At 34.1% G+C, this 19179-nt stretch overlaps 1 protein-coding gene across 6 annotated transcripts in view; it reads left to right on the top strand.

Annotated features, from left to right (window-relative positions):
- LOC106463162 (band 7 protein AGAP004871-like) overlaps nt 1-19179 on the top strand; it is a 205855-nt gene that overhangs the window by 153391 nt on the left and 33285 nt on the right. For 5 of the 6 annotated variants that reach the window (XM_022390594.1, XM_022390596.1, XM_022390595.1 and 2 more), the window contains 3 exons: nt 3236-3339; nt 4763-4835; nt 11356-11483. In XM_022390594.1, coding sequence (XP_022246302.1) covers nt 3236-3339; nt 4763-4835; nt 11356-11483 — 305 coding nt within the window. The remainder of the gene's footprint in view (nt 1-3235; nt 3340-4762; nt 4836-11355; nt 11484-19179) is intronic. The other variant, XM_013923164.2, reaches the window with a different exon arrangement.

The raw sequence follows: 19179 nt of genomic DNA, 5'->3' as shown, positions 1-19179 counted from the left end.
AGCCCTCGTGTAGCTTTGCGCGAAATTCAAAACAAACAAACAATGAATCAGCATCAAACTTGATACAGTGATATAGGATGACATGAGGAAGGTCATGAAGGGGTTTGGGGTTAGATCCTTCATCTTCTATATAAATAAACATCAATGTGTGTGTGTATTTGTTCCTTATACGTTTCCACATATTTTTTTTTTATCAGTCAGCACCAAACTTGACACAGTGATACAGAATGACACGAGGAAGGTAATGAAGGGGTTGGACCCCCATTTAATTTCATATTGATAGAATTATTGAAAACAGTATGTATTTCTTTTCAATATTAGTACCTTTATATATTTTTATTGCACTTTTAATGTTTATTATGTTAAGAAAATAATTTTGTTTGTTTGTTTGTTTGCAATTAAGCACAAAGCTACACAATGAGCTATCTGTGCTCTGCCCACCACGGGTATCGAAACCCAGATTATAGCGTTGTAAGTCCGCAGGCATACCGCTGTGCTACTGGGTGGCTAAGAAAATAAATAGAAGCACAATTTCCTATCCTTTGTTACAAACAGGTTTTCATTTCATTCATCCAACGGACGGGTATTCCAGCTAGTTCAAAACAATAACAAATGGAATCTTTACTTATAAGTCGACTTAGGCAAAGTGAATTTTCTTTAAACACAAAATTGGTTAAAGGCCCGTATAGAGGAGCCATAAAGTGCATGACTAATTCAACTTACAAAATGTCCTTGCTTCTTTCATTGACATTTATTTCCAAAGATCTGACTTAGTCATCTTTGACTTTTGAACAATGTGTGGATAGCCGGGAAAATATGAAGATAAAATTCCGAAAAGGGGTGAGGAAATAGGCAGAGAAATAATTAGAGGAGAAAGAAACATCGTGAATTGATTGTAATATTTCTAATGTAACAGTTGAAACTTTGATTATCCAATTACATAAGAAGAATCGATACGAATGTCCAATCACTGGCGTTGATATATTTGGTTTAGCCAATTACATTACAGAACTATAACGAGCTTTCAACCACTGGCGCTGCTATTAGTCTTCAAATACATAAGTAGAGAATTGTTTTTGTTTTGTTTTTCATCTTTTATCATATAGGAAAAAAAACTAATGCGAATTAGTAAGTAATGTATCGTAGCACGAAGCAGAAACTAAACACGATTTTTTATATCAACATTGTAGGTTTTAATCATCATGAAACGAGAAATAAACATACAGTGCTAGCAGTTTTGTAAAAAACTACGAAAATATGTTACAGACTAACGTTCAAATGTTTCGGTCCTGAATTACGGTGTAATAAGTAAGTTAGAACCTCTCTGATAATAATGAGGAATAGATGTAAAGTTTACAACAGGTGAATAAACAAAATTAGGTTCCACTAGCAATCAGTTTAACAGGATTGTTTTTTATCATTTATTTACAGTCATAAATCTTGCTATTGATTAAGCACGTGAAATGTCGACTCTTGTTTCTTTCTCCTCGTGTGGTTCTTATCTGCCTTCACATATCCTGCTTTCTGAATCTTCTCTCGAAATCACGACTACTAGTTTTATTCTTTGGAATTTATCTGCCATATATCCTCCTATTGGTTCTACACGTGAAATCACGACTACTAGTTTTATTCTTTGGGATTTATCTGCCAATATATATCCTCCCGCATGGTTCTGCACGTGAAATCACGACTACTAGTTTTATTCTTTGGAATTTGTCTGTCATCATAAATCCTCCTACTGGTTCTACACGTGAAACCACGACTACTAGTTTTATTCTTTGTGATTTATTTGTCATCATATATTCTCCTATTGATTCTACACGTGAATTAGATTTTTTTGTGATTTATCCACTATCGTATATCCTGCTATCGGTTCTACACGTGAAATCACGACTACTAGTATTTATTCTTTGTGATTTATCTGCCATCACATACCCTCCTATTCATTCAACACGTGAATTAGATTTTTTTGTGACTTATCCGCCATCGTATATCCTGGTATTGGTTCTACACGTGAAATCACGAGTATTAACTTGTATTTTTTGTGATTTATCCGCTATCGTATATCCTGCTACTGGTTCTCACGTGAAATCACGACTATCTATTTTGATTATTTTGTGATTTATCTGCCATCATATATCCCACTATTGGTTCTACGCGTGAAATCACGACTATTAGTTTGATTTTGTTGTGATTTATCTGCCATCGTATATCCCTTTATTGATTCTACACGCGAAATAACGTCTTCCATTTCTTTGCCCTCATGTTTGATCTGTAATGATATAATGCAACTAAGATTTTGATTTTGAAGTGTTTCTTTTTGTTTTTGTCATAAAGAAGTCTTTAGGTTTAATTCAAACAACTTCAAGAACACTTTCAATCAAAAGGTTTAATTCAAACACCTTTTCAAACAACTTCAAGAACACTTTCAATGAAAAGGTTTAATTCAAACAACTTCAAGAACACTTTCAATCAAAAGGTTTAATTCAAACAACTTCAAGAACACTTTCAATCAAAAGGTTTAATTCAAACTTCAAGAACACTTTCAATCAAAAGGTTTAATTCTAACAATTTCAAGAATACTTTCAATCAAAAGGTTTAATTGAAACAACTTAAAGAACACTGTCAATCAAAAGGTCTAATTCAAACAACTTCAAGAACACTTTCAATGAAAAGGTTTAATTCAAACAACTTTTCAAACAACTTCAAGAACACTTTCAATCAAAAAGTTTAATTCTAACAATTTCAAGAATACTTTCAATCAAAAGGTTTAATTCAAACAATTTCAAGAATACTTTCAATCAAAAGGTCTAATTCAAACAACTTAAAGAACACTTTCAATCAAAAGGTCTAATTCAAACAGCTTCAAGAACACTTTCAATCAAAAGGTTTAATTCAAACAACTTCAAGAACACATTCACGTGAAAGTGGTCATTGCTGACTTACATGGTATTAATTTGATTTCATATATTTATCCAGGTTATCTTTAAAAGCGTAATTATTGAATTATTATATTATATTTAGGTGGGCTAGGAAAATCTTATTGGCGACCATCAAGTCGTTTCGTTTTAAGGCAATTTAACTTGATTTTATTTCAGTTGATGTTGTGCAAAGTATGTATAATGAGTCAGTTTCTTTTACTTTGGAATTGTCTAACTAAATTAATTAAGCTGGCTTCATTTATTCTTTACTGGACTCTCTTTCAAAGTTTTTAACACAGTCTTTATCTTTCCAGCTAATGTTAATGAAAATCCAGGCATCTGTGCCTATATCTTAACGGCCATATCGATAATACTGATTGTGGCAACATTGCCTTTCTCTCTCGTCTTCTGTATTAAGGTAAGACTAAATATATATAGTTGAAGTTCTATGTATTTATTTGTGTCTCTAGATCTAACTTTTTGTCTTCATCCAGTTATACCTTGCTAACTATATTATTATCGTGAATTTTATACCTCAAAATCTCTGTATATATCTATGTTACTCAGCCTTTCTATTTATTCATATCTCTATCTATCATTTTAGAGAACTCTGTAGTCTGCGTGAAAGTTAACAATGCTCAAATACAGTGAACTGTTTAGCTTGCGTGAAAGTTAACAATGTTGAACGTCAGCAATCTCTCGAATCTGCGTGAAAGTTAACAATGCGTAACTTTAGGGAACTGCATGAAAGTTAATAATGTTAGACGACAGAAATTTGTCCAGACTTCCTGAAAATTAGCAATGTCTAGATTGCGTGAAGGTTAGTAATCATAATCATCAGTAATCAGTATATACTGCGTGAAAGTTAACGACGTTGTGTGTTGTACTTCAGGGATTTGTCTAGCCTGCCTGAAAGTTAGCAATGTTGAATTTCTACGCCAGTTAGGTAAAAGTGTATTAGAAGGTATAAATGAGATTTTAATATCTAAGTTAAATCTATTACATTGGGTGTGAAGGCTTCGAATTACTGAAATATAGATCCCCAAAGGTGAAATATATATTTGTTCGTCTAAATAAAAGTTTAAACTCTTCATCTAGTTATATTACACCAACTATACAATTTCCCCGAATAGTCTGGAATAGTCACCTGTTTTAACAGTAGTGTGTTGTCTGTCATTCAGTCACTGGACACTAAAATGACGTCACATAAAGGCTACAACACAGTATGAAACATGAACCTCAAAAGCAAGAAATAAAAATATTTGGTACTCTTAATTTTAGTTTTATTTAATCTTCAAACAGAACGGTTTCGAGGATCCTACGGAAGTACATTTAGTTACATGTATTTATTTTTTACCTATCTCCATTTTTTCAGCATATTATTCTATATGCTTATATTTATTTTTCTATTTAGGTTCCAGTTTTTCTCTATTCTTTCTAATAGTAGTTTATGTTTCTATTATTTTGTTAATGATGTGTTTGGGAATTTGTGATACGTTTCTGAAAGAATGATGTTCATTTCTTAGGACGTTTTCCCGCGTAAACTCTAATTAATTCGTTCATTTTGTCTACGGCCACGTGGAAGAGTCGATGCCAGATCGATTGTTGTTTTTTTTCATCACAGCCAGTCTGTTTTATGATATTAAGCCTTTACTCTGAGCTGAGCTCTTCTTTCTACAAGGGGCTCTTTTTACAGAAGTTTTTTCAGTAAAATGACGCCTACACCATATTGACATAATACATAAACAAGCTTTCCCGTTATGAAACGTTACATTTAGTAAAATCTTTCGTGTTTCAGTTTAGATGCTACTTACCTCTTTGATTTTGTCTTTATTGTCTAGGTGGTTCAAGAATACGAAAGGGCTGTCATATTCCGACTGGGCAGACTTGTGCGGGGTGGTGCAAAAGGCCCAGGTAAGAGTAATAATATAAGCAATATCTTCTATTTCAGGAAAGTTTTTTTTTTCATGCGGTTATAATTAGAAGTGTATTTTTTTTTCCTTTTGATAATGTTGCTATGGAAAATGGAATATTCTTCATTAACCTTCTACCGCCCCTGCTACAACTGTCACGATGTAGACGCCTTTAGAAGCTGGCGAAGTTGTAACAAGTGATTTATATAAATAGTATTCTAACCACTACTGTGTTCGTCGTATCCCAACCGACCTGAAGAGCTCTGGATTGAGCGAAACGCGTCGTCGGCAATGGATATGGCGAACATAGTGTAGTTGAAATACAATTATTATACACTATTCTAATTCTTGAAAATCAGTAAAAAAACTAGATTAAGAATGCAGTGTTAAAAATACCATAAGCCTAACATAATTTCTACTGTCTCTATTTTCCGAAAATAGGAAAGGGTATTTCGTTAGAAATATTAATTTCAAATGAATCAGTTAAAATAATTAATTTCTAACACCAGATAAAATGAAATAAATTTTCAGAGTAACTGGTTTTAAGTGCATTCATATAAATTAATTACACAAAATGAGATACGTCTCCAAAAACCTGCAAAACAAAACCTCTACAAGAGGGTGCTTTGAACTCTTGTATTAAAACTTAAACAAGCTTTTAATTTACTATGAATAGTTTACACGTGAATTTTATTTTATAGAACTGAGTTAATGTATATTTCTGCAAAATCTAACTTTTTTAGTTTTGAGATTTATGGGTCTTTACTTTATTGTGATACTAGGTTTCTGTTCATTCTCTAAAAGATGTATATTTGTATCCACATTTTTGCTGACACATTTTCATTATCTGCCTTATCTGCAGCTGCGTTTTTCAAGTATTTATTTGTTCCTTCCTTATCTTCTCTGCCTCCCTTACATTGTTCATATATTCATTTATATCGTCTATTTATGCCTGCAACAATATTTTTGAAAATATTTGATGATTCTTATTGTGTTGTCCACGTAATTATTAATAATACTGTGATCCGTTCTTGTTTCAATGGTAAGTTTGAGGGCTTATAGTGCTAAAATTCAGGATTTGGTCCCTGTTGTGAGTACAGAACAGATGTACGGATTTCTGTTTCGCAGCAAACAAACATAATATTTTGTCCTTTGAAAACATACTGAGTTAATTTCTATGGGATTACTTAGATATATTAAACTGGCATGTAAAACTGTAAAACACTACCAAATTTTCAAAATGAGGCTAGTTTTTCTTTCAAGAGTCGAGCGAGTGGTTATCGTGCTAGGGGCTGTGAGTTCGAGGATTTTTGGTTCGTATCCGTATGGCGCAAAAAACGCGTTTCGTACTTTGTTACCATGGCCGATTGGTGCAACATCAGATTACCATCAAATAAGAAAAGCCCCCAAGAGATGGCGGCAGGTGCTGTTGACTAGCTGCCTTCTCTGTAGTTTATCTGTTCAAAATCAGGGACAGTTATGCCTGAAATTATAAAACTAGCAAACTCTTTTTCAAAGTTTTTATTTCGTCTGTATATCTTTCGGCTAATGTTAACGAAAATCCAGTTATTTAATCCATTTAACTTTACCTCTTTCCGCCCTTCAGAATGTTTATTTCTTTCATTCAACTTTACCTCTTTCCACCCTTCAAAATTATAATTTCTTTCATTCAAACTTCTAAATGTTTCGTTCTGTATGGTAATTTAGACATTAAAAAAATCATTAATTGAATAGAACATAAAATTTCGTCTCTCAGTTTAGGCTTAACCGTCCGTTCGCGTAATAAGACTTTGTTTTGTTTTGTTTTTTCTCCTCCAAAATCGCTTGTTCTTTCAAACCTATTACTTCGCCCAAAAACGCAGTGTACTATTTTCTCTTACAATTAACCACATCCTTTTTGCCAGTCTAGCCATCCCATAATGGCATTCCACTCATTCATCTTGTCGTGTTGTTCTAATTTATCCACCCCGCTATATAATTTCTCTCAGCTTAATCAAAGAAATACATTTAATCCATCTAACCTTATAGTTATATTCGTACGATTTTGTATTCCATGTCTGGTCGTTTCTTTTCTGCTCTCTTATAATTCTGTGTACCTTTACCATCTAATGTTCCATATACTACATATTACCGGTAGTTTACAACTGATCATTCAGGTGGTTTGTCAGTAAAATACACGTGTTTTTACTAAGATACCTTTCATCTGAATTCTGATTGTGAATGTTTGCAATTCCTTTTATTTTCTTTTTCAGTTTGTCTTAGTACTGTTATCACGTGACACTTGGAGCAGACAGCTTGCCTGAAACTGAAAGGCATGTTTTCCACAAAGGCTCACGTAGCTTAAAACACGAGCCAATCTATAATAGGGAACCACAAAGACAAACAAAAAAGGGGTGGAAATGAGTATTGTCTGCTTACTGAAAGAGTTGTTTGCTTAGCTTCTTAAGATATAATTTGTTATATGAACTGTTGGATACAGAAAACTGTTTAGTTTAAGAGTTATTATTTAGTTTATTTAGTGATTTATTATTTAATGCTTATTTAGTTTTCATAACAAGAATGTTAAAAGTTCATTATTTTAAAAGCAATAGTTATGATAAATTTCGTTACCTAACTCTGTACGAGTCGAACGTTGTGTATGCAGGTTATTTGTTGTACTAGGCTTTTGTAATATTGTTGACGTCATCTTACTCGAAGCTTCCAAGTTTTTCTAGTTATCTGTAATATTACTAGAGGCCTAGAAATTTCTAGATTATTCTGTCGCGTGTTATAGATATGCGCAAGATACATAGAAGTAAAATTAAGTTAGTGAAAGTGAAGTAGACTGCGTGATTGTTAGGTTAGTCCTAACGGGCAATATTTAAAGTGAGTTTCCCAGTGGTATTGTAACAACAGAGATAAAGAAGAAGAATTCTTTGACGAAAAGGAGACAATTATTTAATGCTCTGGATACAACTGCAATAACCAAAAGTGCAACGAATTTTTATACATACGTTTGACTTGTTTTTAATATATTATTTTATAACAAGTGGATTGTGTGCTGTCAGTTTATTGTCCGAATTTATCGCCAGCAAGTCACAGACACCTATTGTAAAGAATTCTGGCCAGACATGAACGCTAGGGTCTTTTGGCATTGTTGTTTGAAATATTTTATGTTGCTATAAGCACGTGTTTTCGGAAATCCACGCTGTTTATTTGATTGTTTGTTTGTAATTAATCGCAAAGCTACGCAATGGGTTATCTGTGCCCTGCCCATCACGAGTATCGTAACCCGGTTTCTAGCTTTGTAAGTCCGCAGACATACCGCGGTGCCCCTAGGGGGCTATTTGATTGTTATTTGGAATCCAATATTGGTGCTTCGATAAAACAGTTCATTGAGCAAGCTAGAATAAATAGTTAGAATCTCTGGAATATGAAACAAAAGATCATCGTTATCTTCAGAGTTCACCTATTATTTAACAATAATACTTTCTTCTATAATATTTGATCTACTTCACCGAGTCTATGCTAATAATAATTTTTTTCGTGTTTCGTTTAGTCTATTTCAGTTGGGTTTTTTGTGCTGTATATTTTATAACTATATTTTCAGGCCTAGTTAGGAATTAAAGGGTTCTAAAATTGATATTGGTTAATGTGTAAGGTATGCCACAGCTTTGGGTCGAGCGGTCCCTAGTGGTTAGTGTGTCAGGCATGCGGGTCAATCGTTCGAATCTTGTTACTGAGAATATATAAATAAAGAAACTCCAGCTCCTCACTTTGGATGTTTTATAAGAGTGACAGTGAAATTCCAATATTCGTTCAGACAAAAGTAGTTCACGAGAGGATAGTGGAAGCTGCTCCCTAACTGCTTTCCCTCCAGTCTGTCAGTTTAAAGTTATGGACGACTAGTGTAGACAGCTCTTGTATGCGTTTGTACGAATATCCGAAAATAGCACACCGTAAACTATCCACTCACAGCCAATCATTTCATCCCTCCTTCCTTCATACCCAACATTTTGATTTAAGATAACAACTACCCTATTAAACAGGTTGGGTCATGTTTAGCATAAAACAAGCGAGATCACTTTTGCCTCAAACATGAAATAGATTTTGGAATTTTTTATAAGTTTATATAGATGTATATTTCTATTGTAGTGTTCCAATTTTGAGGGCATTAACAACCATTTACAGCCGAGAACATGCCGTAAAATATCTGAGGGAGATTGAAAGATGATGAAGACAGATGACGTAAGAAAACATTCGTCTCAAATAGTTTGTACAACTAGTCACACAAGGTCGAAGTTATGCTGATACCCGCATCTTAACACCAAAGTGATATGATACCAATCTACTCAATCATTTAACAACTGGAGTGTTGCCATTAATTAATATAAAGATATTTAAAGGAAGTCAGAGAATCAGAATTCAAAGGCATTACAAGAAAAGAGCCTACATCTACCAGATATTTAATGATGAGCAAATATTTACAATATTAAAATCACAGTCTTTATACTTGTCTAAATATCTACCAGTAATTTATCATAAGGAAAAAATTACAATACCAAAACACACAATTTTTATACTGTCTCAATTACTTTTTCATTGTTACAGAGATATAAACATGGGGCCTAGTTAAAGACAAACTTCCGTCTTCATGAGTGATGTGGTGAAAAGTTTAAAAACATATAAGTCTACATAACTTAAAACTCTATAATCTAATATTGCAACTTGCTATCAATCATTGTTCTAGGATTATAAATCATTCTTCTTTTACCCCAGTCTTTGAACATTTTTGTCAGAACTTACTCAAAACTTGCACCAAATTTGTTCTTGTTTTGCGAGACAACTTGAAAGGTCCACTTTTATGTACAACTGAACTGGATGTAAAATAGGGATCGTTTAACTATTTCGGTGAAACGATTCTGAAAATTTAACTAACTGACTGATTTCTTTTAAATCATTAAGACCCATACACAATTAAATAAGCCCAAAGTATAAGTTCCTTCATCTGGGCTGAACTGAATGAAGGCTTTGTCTTATGAGAGCGCTTGGATTGTCAGTGTTTAATACTCTTAACTATTATTCACTATTCTATAGTATCTAATGAGGTAATATAAATACTTCTACAGGTACTGGTTTCAGATTGGAAGAAAACCTGTTTACGGGTTCCATATCGTCTTCAATACAAAATAAAAATGTTCTGACAAAATAAAGCATTCGGACATAAAGATTTGTTTTATAGATAAACAATCAAATGAAAACTTAACTGTTGAATAGAACCCGTAAGGATTAAATATATATCAAAAATCACACATTTAATAGAACCTGTGAGGATTAAAATGTATCAACAATCACATGTTTAAGAGAACCTGTGAGGATTAAAATGTATCAACAATCACATGTTTAAGAGAACCCGTGAGTATCAAAATATATCAACAATCACATGTTTAAGAGAACCCGTGAGGATTAAAATGTATCAACAATCACATGTTTAAGAGAACCCGTGAGTATCAAAATGTATCAACAATCACATGTGTAAGAGAACCCGTGAGTATCAAAATATATCAACAATCACATGTTTAAGAGAACCCGTGAGTATCAAAATATATCAACAATCACATGTTTAAGAGAACCCGTGAGTATCAAAATATATCAACAATCACATTCGTGATTTGATGAAGAAAACGTTTCACCAAGAGATCTTATTTTAGTCCTTTTCCAGCTGATTGATCTTGCATCTCTTGTAAAAAAAAACGTCGAACTATTTACATAAAATATCATCCAGTAACTTTTCATAGAGTTAACTTATACTCAATGTAACTCTTTCCATGTCGATCTTTTTGTTTGGAGTTCTTGAAAGGTCCAAAAAGAACAAAACTGATAAAATTTAGCAGCTCGCTTGTCAAAGAAAATACATATCTGCCATCAGATTATTTGGTACGACTATTTTGCTAAAACCTCTAATTTAAGATTACATTCAAGTCCAGTCTGTTAAATCACACAAGCTATTTTATTTTACCCAGTTTTTATTATTATATTTGCTAAATATCGCTAACCAAAAGAAAATTGATATTGTTATCAAGAAAATATCTAGCTAGAAATATGTGGTGGTGAGTGAGATGTAAAAAATGTTCCTCTTCATGTTTTGTCATAAGATCTAATAATTTCATCTTTTTTTTTCTTTTCAGTTTCGAATGTTATATTATATTTGTAATATCACATATAAAAGCTTGTACAAGGACATATTCGCCAAAAATATTCTTCAAAGACGAAGTAATTGAAAATATTGCTTAATTAATATACAAACTGTGCAGAAAAGCAGAAATGCCATGTTGACCAAATAATAAAAATTCCCTCAGTTACCTCAATCCTCAAATCCATTTCGTTTCTTTTAAGTTTCGTTGTTTTTCGATGATGTTCCAACGAGAACTTTTTGTTGTTGTTCGCTCTGCACCCTTCCTCCACGTATAGTGATCAAATTTAATAAACTCGAAGTAATACCAGCCGTCCGCTGCTTGCCTTATGCACACTCTGTTTTTCAGATCAACCGAATCGTAGTGACCAAAGCCCAAACGATTCTGTTTCAGGCATTTTCTTCATCATCCCGTGCATCGACACCTACTGCAAAGTGGACTTGAGGACAGTTTCGTTTGACGTTCCGCCTCAAGAGGTAGGGTTTTACTTGTTTTTTAATTTTCATCTCGTGATCTTTGCAAGTCCTTATGTCATATGTTTACAAAAACTTTGAATACTGTCATGCATACTATCATATCCTAATGTCATATGTTTACAAAAGTTTGTTTATTAACATGTATACTCTCGTACCTTCTGTGTGTTTTGTAGCAACTAATCGAATTGGTGAATATTTTTTAATTATTTATATATAAATCTTTTACAGTTTTTTCTTATAAATACCAGCCACAACTTTGGTAATTTATTAACAGTTTTTCGATGATTTTGTGGGCTGTTCCACAATTCTGACAGTTTAGTATATAAAATCATGTTTGTTTCTTTTTTCTGTGGCTACGACATATTCTCACTATGGCTCAGTAAGTGATTTAAGTCATAGTTGCGTTTATGAATGATTCAAATGTTTTAATATTTTATTTGTGATCATTTTTCTTAGAAACAAATAAATGGAATTCGAAGTTTTAACCCACAGGATGACGCATGGAACATGACTGTTTCATAAAAAAGCAACTTATAAACGTGGCCTTTTTTCCGATATCTAGCTTAATTCTTTACAAAACCTATTTAAGCTAGTACGTATCAATTCATAATAATGCTGAATTACAGCAAACGTAGCTATTAATGTACGAAAGCGCAAAATTTTACATTTAATGATTACGTTACTTTGAATTTACAATTTAACCACATTTATTTAAATGTTTTTTAGCATATTTTAACTCTGAACCTGTATCAAATTATGAGCATTTTTTCACTCTCTTCTGCACACATAAAATCGTCATAGTATTTTTCGGAAACTGTAGAAATCAAGAAAAATAAAATAAACGTAAGTGTGACCAAAATAAAAAGTCCAATAAGTTCATCAAAACGTGCAATAAAGTGTTTGATAAAGTGAAATCTCTTAGTACTACCTTAAATAATAAATTTCAAGTTACACCTCATCGCAAATGTAAGAAAAATATGAACTAAACTGAAGAAAAATAATTAGAATATATGGTAATAATTATGTTAATTATAATGCAAAGCCCCCAGTGTCATAGCGGTAAGTCTGCGGACTTACAACGCTAGAATCCGGGTTTCAATAGTCTTGGTGGGCAGAGCATAGATAGCCTATTGTGTAGCTCTGTGCTTAACTTCAAACTAGGCAACTGTATTCAGCATAGAAGTAGCAGAGTGCAATTGTTAAGATCCTATTGATTGTTGGGTCGGCCCCAATTCGTGCAGATGAATTTCTTATTGATGTTTCTGACGAGTTTTTTATAGGCCAGAATGCGGTCAAGAGTCACTCCCAGGTACACTGGATTTGGGCAGAAATCCAGTTGTGTGCCGTTCCATTCGGTGTTCAACTGTTTGTTTACCTCCTGGCTTTGCAGGTAGAAGATACTGATCTGCGTCTTCCTGATGTTGGTTGCTAGTATAGAACTCAGTCAGCCCAGCTAATGCTTCATACAGAGTTTCCTCTATTGTAGCAAGGTTGCTGGCTTGCATGGCGATAGAAAGGTCGTCAGCATAAGTGAAATGTTGGAATGTATGGGCTGGTCATTCTTGTAGAAGTTGAACAGGCTAGGAGGTAGGACACACCGCTGTGGTAAACTCTTCCATTGTGGTCTCCAGTGGCTGCGCTTTCCTCCTTGTTTTCCATTAGGATCTAGATCATGTGAGCGAGTTGGTGACCTTTCATCATGTTGTAGATTTTCCAGAGAAGTCTTCGTAAGTTCACTGAGTTGTATGCCACAACTTTGCCATTTTCTATGTATTTCGGGGCTTTCTTGAATTATTCCGTCGTGAATTCATGTTCGAATATGTTCTTCTCTTCTTCTTGTCATTTGAATTTTGTTCTCTGTTGCTTGTTTGGTGGTTCCCAATTCTGCGGAACTTGGTCTGTTGTAGTTCTGTTCTGCTTTCTTTACTTCATTACTTAGTTTTTATTGTGGCCCAAGCTTTCTTCTGTTGTGCATCATGTTTGTGTTTTAAATCAGCGTTTGCCATGTCTTGCATTGTTCTTCTGCGTGGCCAGCAGCAAGCTCTTCACGTGCTACAATGGTGTCCTTGGCAAATTGGTCTACTTCGTACAATTGCACGTACTCTTTATAATGTAACCAGTTGTTGCTTCAATAGTTTCCATTGAAAGATCAAGGTCCACAAATAACTCGTCCCGTTTTACCCTTTTAAAGTTGAAATAATGTCAGAATGGTATAGTCTTTGATGCTACAGCAGACTTAACTTGGATGGCTATAAATCGGTGTTGCGAGTGTAGAATCGGCCTCAGTACCATAGCCCTGCAAGATTGTCACTAACAAAAGTGAGGTCAGACTGTTAGCCTCATTTCCAGCGTCCGCTATTGAAGGAAGGTGGGACTTTTCAGTCGTGGATCAAGTTAAAATGGTTTGCCTCGTTCCGCGTTTCTATGAGATCGCCATCTTCATTTGTTTCTCTGTATCTCAGGTGACACTACGTCTGTTGAAATCTTCAATCGTTACATTGGATTTGCTGTTACTGTATGTCACCGAGTTCAAACTTTTTTGGGTGTGGTTTGTAAATGGATGTGATCATAATACGACCGATACTGACACTCAGAAGTTCTATATCATTGGTATCTGTCAATGAAATTTAATCGATTGTGATACCCCACTGTTTGTGGGATCAGAGGTCGATTGTTTGTTTGTCCTGGTGTGTGACAACTAGAGGTGTTGTGAGTCGTAGGCTCAACTCACACTTGTTTATGCAGTCGTGGGTAAAGCTCACAAGCTACCAACTTGAGGAAACATACTTAAAGAATAAAGGCTAAAAGGAATCAATTGAAAGAACATAAAACATATGATTATTCATGAACACATATATCACTGGTACATATGGCATATATTTAATTCAACAATCAAGGTATTCTTTTATTAGTTCTTCCAAAATGCTCATTACGATTTCTACTACATCAAACACCACAATTCTTAATATATCTATTGGCTTTATAACAAGATTATACTGTTAGACTAGGTAGAAATGTTTATTCAACTTACACGAAGTTTGGGCGGCGAAAGTTCTCTATTGCATATAATGCATACATACTCCCTTGGGCGTTGGTGGCACTGATCTAATGTATACATACTTCCTTGGGCGTTGGTGGCAACTGCAACTTAACTGTTGAACTGAGCTTGACTGTACAGAACAGGCTACGTAAAAACAAGTGTCACTACAGCTCCTGTTATCTATGAAACCCCAGTCTTTTATATTCGATAGACAGGATGCTGTTAATTTTCCATGTAGGACCAAAACCATAACACGTGATTCTAAACTTGGCTCAATTATTTTACGCCCCCCCCCCCAGTAGCACAGCGGTATGTCTGCGGACTTACAACGCTAGAATCCGGGTTTCGATACCCGGGGTGGGCAGAGCACAGATAGCCCATTGTGTAGCTTTGTGCTTAATTACAAACAAACAAACAATTATTTTACGTACAATACTATGACGTCTTACTAATTCTTATTGTTCTTTAATTTCTCAAACTCGGCATGCTCTTCTTATTATAGTGTCTATGATTCCCTGTCGAGTCTAAAATCAAGGGCACTTGACCTCCAACCTGCACATGTTCTTTTAGCATAACCAACCACTTTTAAGGGTTTGAGTTTCCTTTTGTGATTTTAATACTTCTTTACCTCTGAACTCTTCCATAATATTCTGTCAACTTGTAGATACAGTAATGTTTGTTTTCCAATGATATTATAACTGAATGACAGGTTTATCCTCTCTGTTGTTCCAATCTTGGAATTTTAATTTAATGAAGCATGTATTCTTGTGATCTGAGTTTCTCCATTACCTGATTTGGTTATCCAGCACACTTACTAATGCTAGTACTAGAAGTTTTCATTACTTTACTTGGTTAGCTAATGTAGGTTATACTTTTCTATATCATTCAGTTCAGTGTAATTATTGCTAACCGATTTGTACGAGAAAATAATAAAATAACTAAAACACTTGCTATCAATTGTTTTAGAATGTTTCTTGCAGACAGAAAAGTGGTGGCTCTGTTCTTGACATATCTCGGCCTTGACAGATATAACTGTCAGTGTCGTTTCTGAATAGGACCCACTTTCGTGTTGACACTGACATCTGCATCGGTTTTAGGGTGTATCGTTGGTAGTGTCGGGATGGGTGGTGGTTGCAAGACCAGCAATTATGGTGGATTATGATTCCCAGGGTCGCCACGTGGACGGTCTTGCAACAACCTTATAAAACACTTCTATGTGAAACAGTTCAGTGAATGACTTACCTGTAAAAGATCTCTTCACCCCTACTGTCACATCCCATCGTAAACTCCATCATTGTTAGCATATCTTTGCAAACGAAGGTGCTATAGCTTGGACAGACACTATCTTTTATATATTGCGAACCGTGATGTCTGTCCGAACGTTCGTCTCTCTGCCATTTGAAAAGCTGTGCACGCAGACAAAGCTCGATGTCAAATTTTATTTCGCAAGCAAGAAATTGTTAGAAATTAATCGCACTATCATTCACATTTCAAAATGTGACGAACTTAAAAAATAAAAATTTAGATTTATGTTATTGTTGAGTGGCTCTTAGTATGACTGAAATACTCCACAATTATTTTTCGCGGAGAGCGGTATAAGTAGCTCTGAGTTTTGGTTCTAAGTGAAGCCAAGAGTGCAACACAATTAACATTTTTAAAGTCCATGAAATAATTTAAATTGATAGAGTAACTTAAACTTTTCCTCACTGGGGACGGGTACTTTTGCTTTTCAGCTCATAAAACTCCATCATTGTTAACATACTTTTGAAAACTAAAGTGTTATACCTTGAATAGATATCATAAGCTCATAAAACCCCATTATTTTAACATATCTTTATATTTTAAGTTTAGGTACTATGTTGGTTTTACTTTATAACAACGTGAATAAAACAGGCTATTACCGCTGCCTTTTCTGTTGCTCATCTGATATTTTGTGCTCTAGTTTTCATACATTCACACATATAACAAGGATATGATTTAAATACATGTATTGTTCAAGAACTGAAATAAAACAATGGCATAGTGTACTTCCTTTTTTCATTCCCATTCATTAAATTTAACGCGTTATTAAACTTTACAACGTTTATAGAAATTTTCATTAAATATTACAACAATTTTTAGAAAACTAAATTAGATATTAAAGATGCCAGTATTCGCGGGCGAATGCAACATGTCTCCGCCACATAATCCCAACATGGTCAATTTTAAAACCAGAAAACTGTCTATATCATTGCTTGGGACCAGCAAGAAAAGATCTTTGTACTCAATCCCACGTATATTCGTCGAAATATGGCTAGGTAACTGACCAAAACCCCCTAAAATTATGGGTTTATGTAACCTTTTGCCCTCTAAAATAACCAAAAATTGGTATATCCCACATTTTTGTATGTATATGTATGTGACCTGTAAAAAAGAATATCTTTGTACCAAATCCCATGTACACTGGCCAAAATACGGCAAAGTAATTGTCAAAAAACCTAAAATTATCCTTTATATGGCATCCTGACCCCCCCCCCCCTATAATTATTAAAAATGGGTAAGTCCACCATTTTTGTTTGTCAGTGTATGGGACATGTAGAAATGTAATTGCCACGGTAGTGCCATGCAAATTGGTCAAAATTATGGCCGAGTTATTTACCAAACCCCCAAAATTATGCTTTTTTGTGAGCTCTGCCCCCTCCCCTAAAAAGGCTCAAAATAGACAAATCCTAATTTTTGTATGTCAATGTGTTGACAGCATGAAATTTTATATTTGTGAAAATTTTCATCTTGACTGCTGTAAATATGACCGCACAGGAGCCCAAAATATACATTTTTGGATTGTTTTACTTTTGACCCTATAAAATCTTTCAAAAGGCCTAAACCAAAAGAGAAAGAAAAGCATATCTGGGCGTAATAGACCAACGTATAATCCTACCAAGTTTCAAGTCAATTCGTCGAGAAATGGAGGAATGGCTGTAGATTGAAAAGTTTTTGGAAAAAGAAACAATAGAAAAACAGTATGTCTCTCTGTGAAGACGTAATTACTATAATTTTTGGAATATTAAAAGTTTTTGGGAGGATTATATAAACACTTTAAAACTATTGTTTTCTTTGAAGAATGACGATAAAAATATAACAATGTTACTTGTAACAGTTTCTTTGGAGATAGAACAAACTAATTAGATTATCTTAGTGTTAATGTGTTTTACAATGTACAATAAACCCCATTTCATTGAATTTATAGAGTCATTCACTGAGATAATAGGTCTGCAGGTTTTTCGAGTGTTCCAACTACGTGTATTTCGGCGAATAACAGTTTCTTTACCTTTGTAAGTTCTGACTTCTTGTTTCGACCTCTGTGGTTGATTCGCTCCAAGAAAAGAATTAAATCGATTAAAGCACAGGGGAAACCGGCGATCTTGGTAGCGAAACCAGTTCTTCGTGCATTATTCAAGAGCAGATAGTCAGTAACTCGTCAAATGCTGGAAAGAATGATGAGAAAACCTTAAGAAATCTCAGGAGAAATAAAGCTAATCTATTTTGTTTTCTTTTCCGTCCTTTGAGGAAGAAAAACCTCCACGAAAGCATCACGTATCGTTAAGGAAGCAATAAACACGATGCGTACAGGAACGCGAGCTAGTTGTATATAGTTAATGTACTTTACCTTTTAACCTTCAAAAGAACGCTAAATTCCTCTTGATAATAACGCAAAGACAATATGAATATCATTCGTTTTGTTTCAGTCGTAATCACTGGACATCCTCATTGAACAACACAGCTGCAATAAATTACATCGTCTTCAACGTATTAGATTAAAAAATCTAGAAAAATTTATCAAATTAACAACCACGCTAACGTCTCGTATAAAAAATATTGATCACCAAATTAGCACTAGAAGGATTAGTAATATTTTGTGGTTTAGTTCAAGAAACAGCTATATTAACGTCTCGTGAGCACTTATCTTGATGAACCAAATAAATGGAAGATAGGTTTTGTTTGATGTTAAGCACAAAGCTACACAATGGGCTATCTGTGCTCTGCCCACAACGGGTATCGAAATCCGGTTTCTAGCGTTGTAAGTCCGCAGACATACCGCTATGCCACTGAGGGGGGGGCAAACTGGAAAATAAGGAGAGAGAATTCCATGAACTCAAAATCACTCGAGCCAAAACATAACAAGTCACGAATACCTCTTAAATTCGTACAGATGTAGATTATTTATCGATTCCTTTGACAGAAAACGTAGTTTAACAACAACAGATAACACGAACGTAAGTACAAAAGCGTATCTTTGACATTCCGAAACGTTTAATTAAACATGATTTGTGTAATTACGTTTAATTACAAAAAGCATATTTCTGACATTACAAAATGCTAAATTAAATATGATTTTTGTACTTACGTTTAAGTATAAAAAGCATATCTTTGAAATTCCGAAACGCTAAATTAAATATGATTTGTGTAATTACGTTTAATTACAAAAAGCATATTTCTGACATTACAAAATGCTAAATTAAATATGATTTTTGTACTTACGTTTAAGTATAAAAAGCATATCTTTGAAATTCCGAAACGCTAAATTAAATATGATTTGTGTACTTACGTTTAAGTATAAAAAGCATATCTTTGAAATTCCGAAACGCTAAATTAAATATGATTTGTGTACTTACGTTT

Source organism: Limulus polyphemus, unplaced genomic scaffold (assembly GCF_000517525.1).
Source record: "Limulus polyphemus unplaced genomic scaffold, Limulus_polyphemus-2.1.2 Scaffold1340, whole genome shotgun sequence".
NCBI lineage: Eukaryota > Metazoa > Arthropoda > Merostomata > Xiphosura > Limulidae > Limulus > Limulus polyphemus.
Note: the sequence above shows the minus strand (reverse complement) of the source record. Positions and strands in the feature narration are given on the sequence as shown.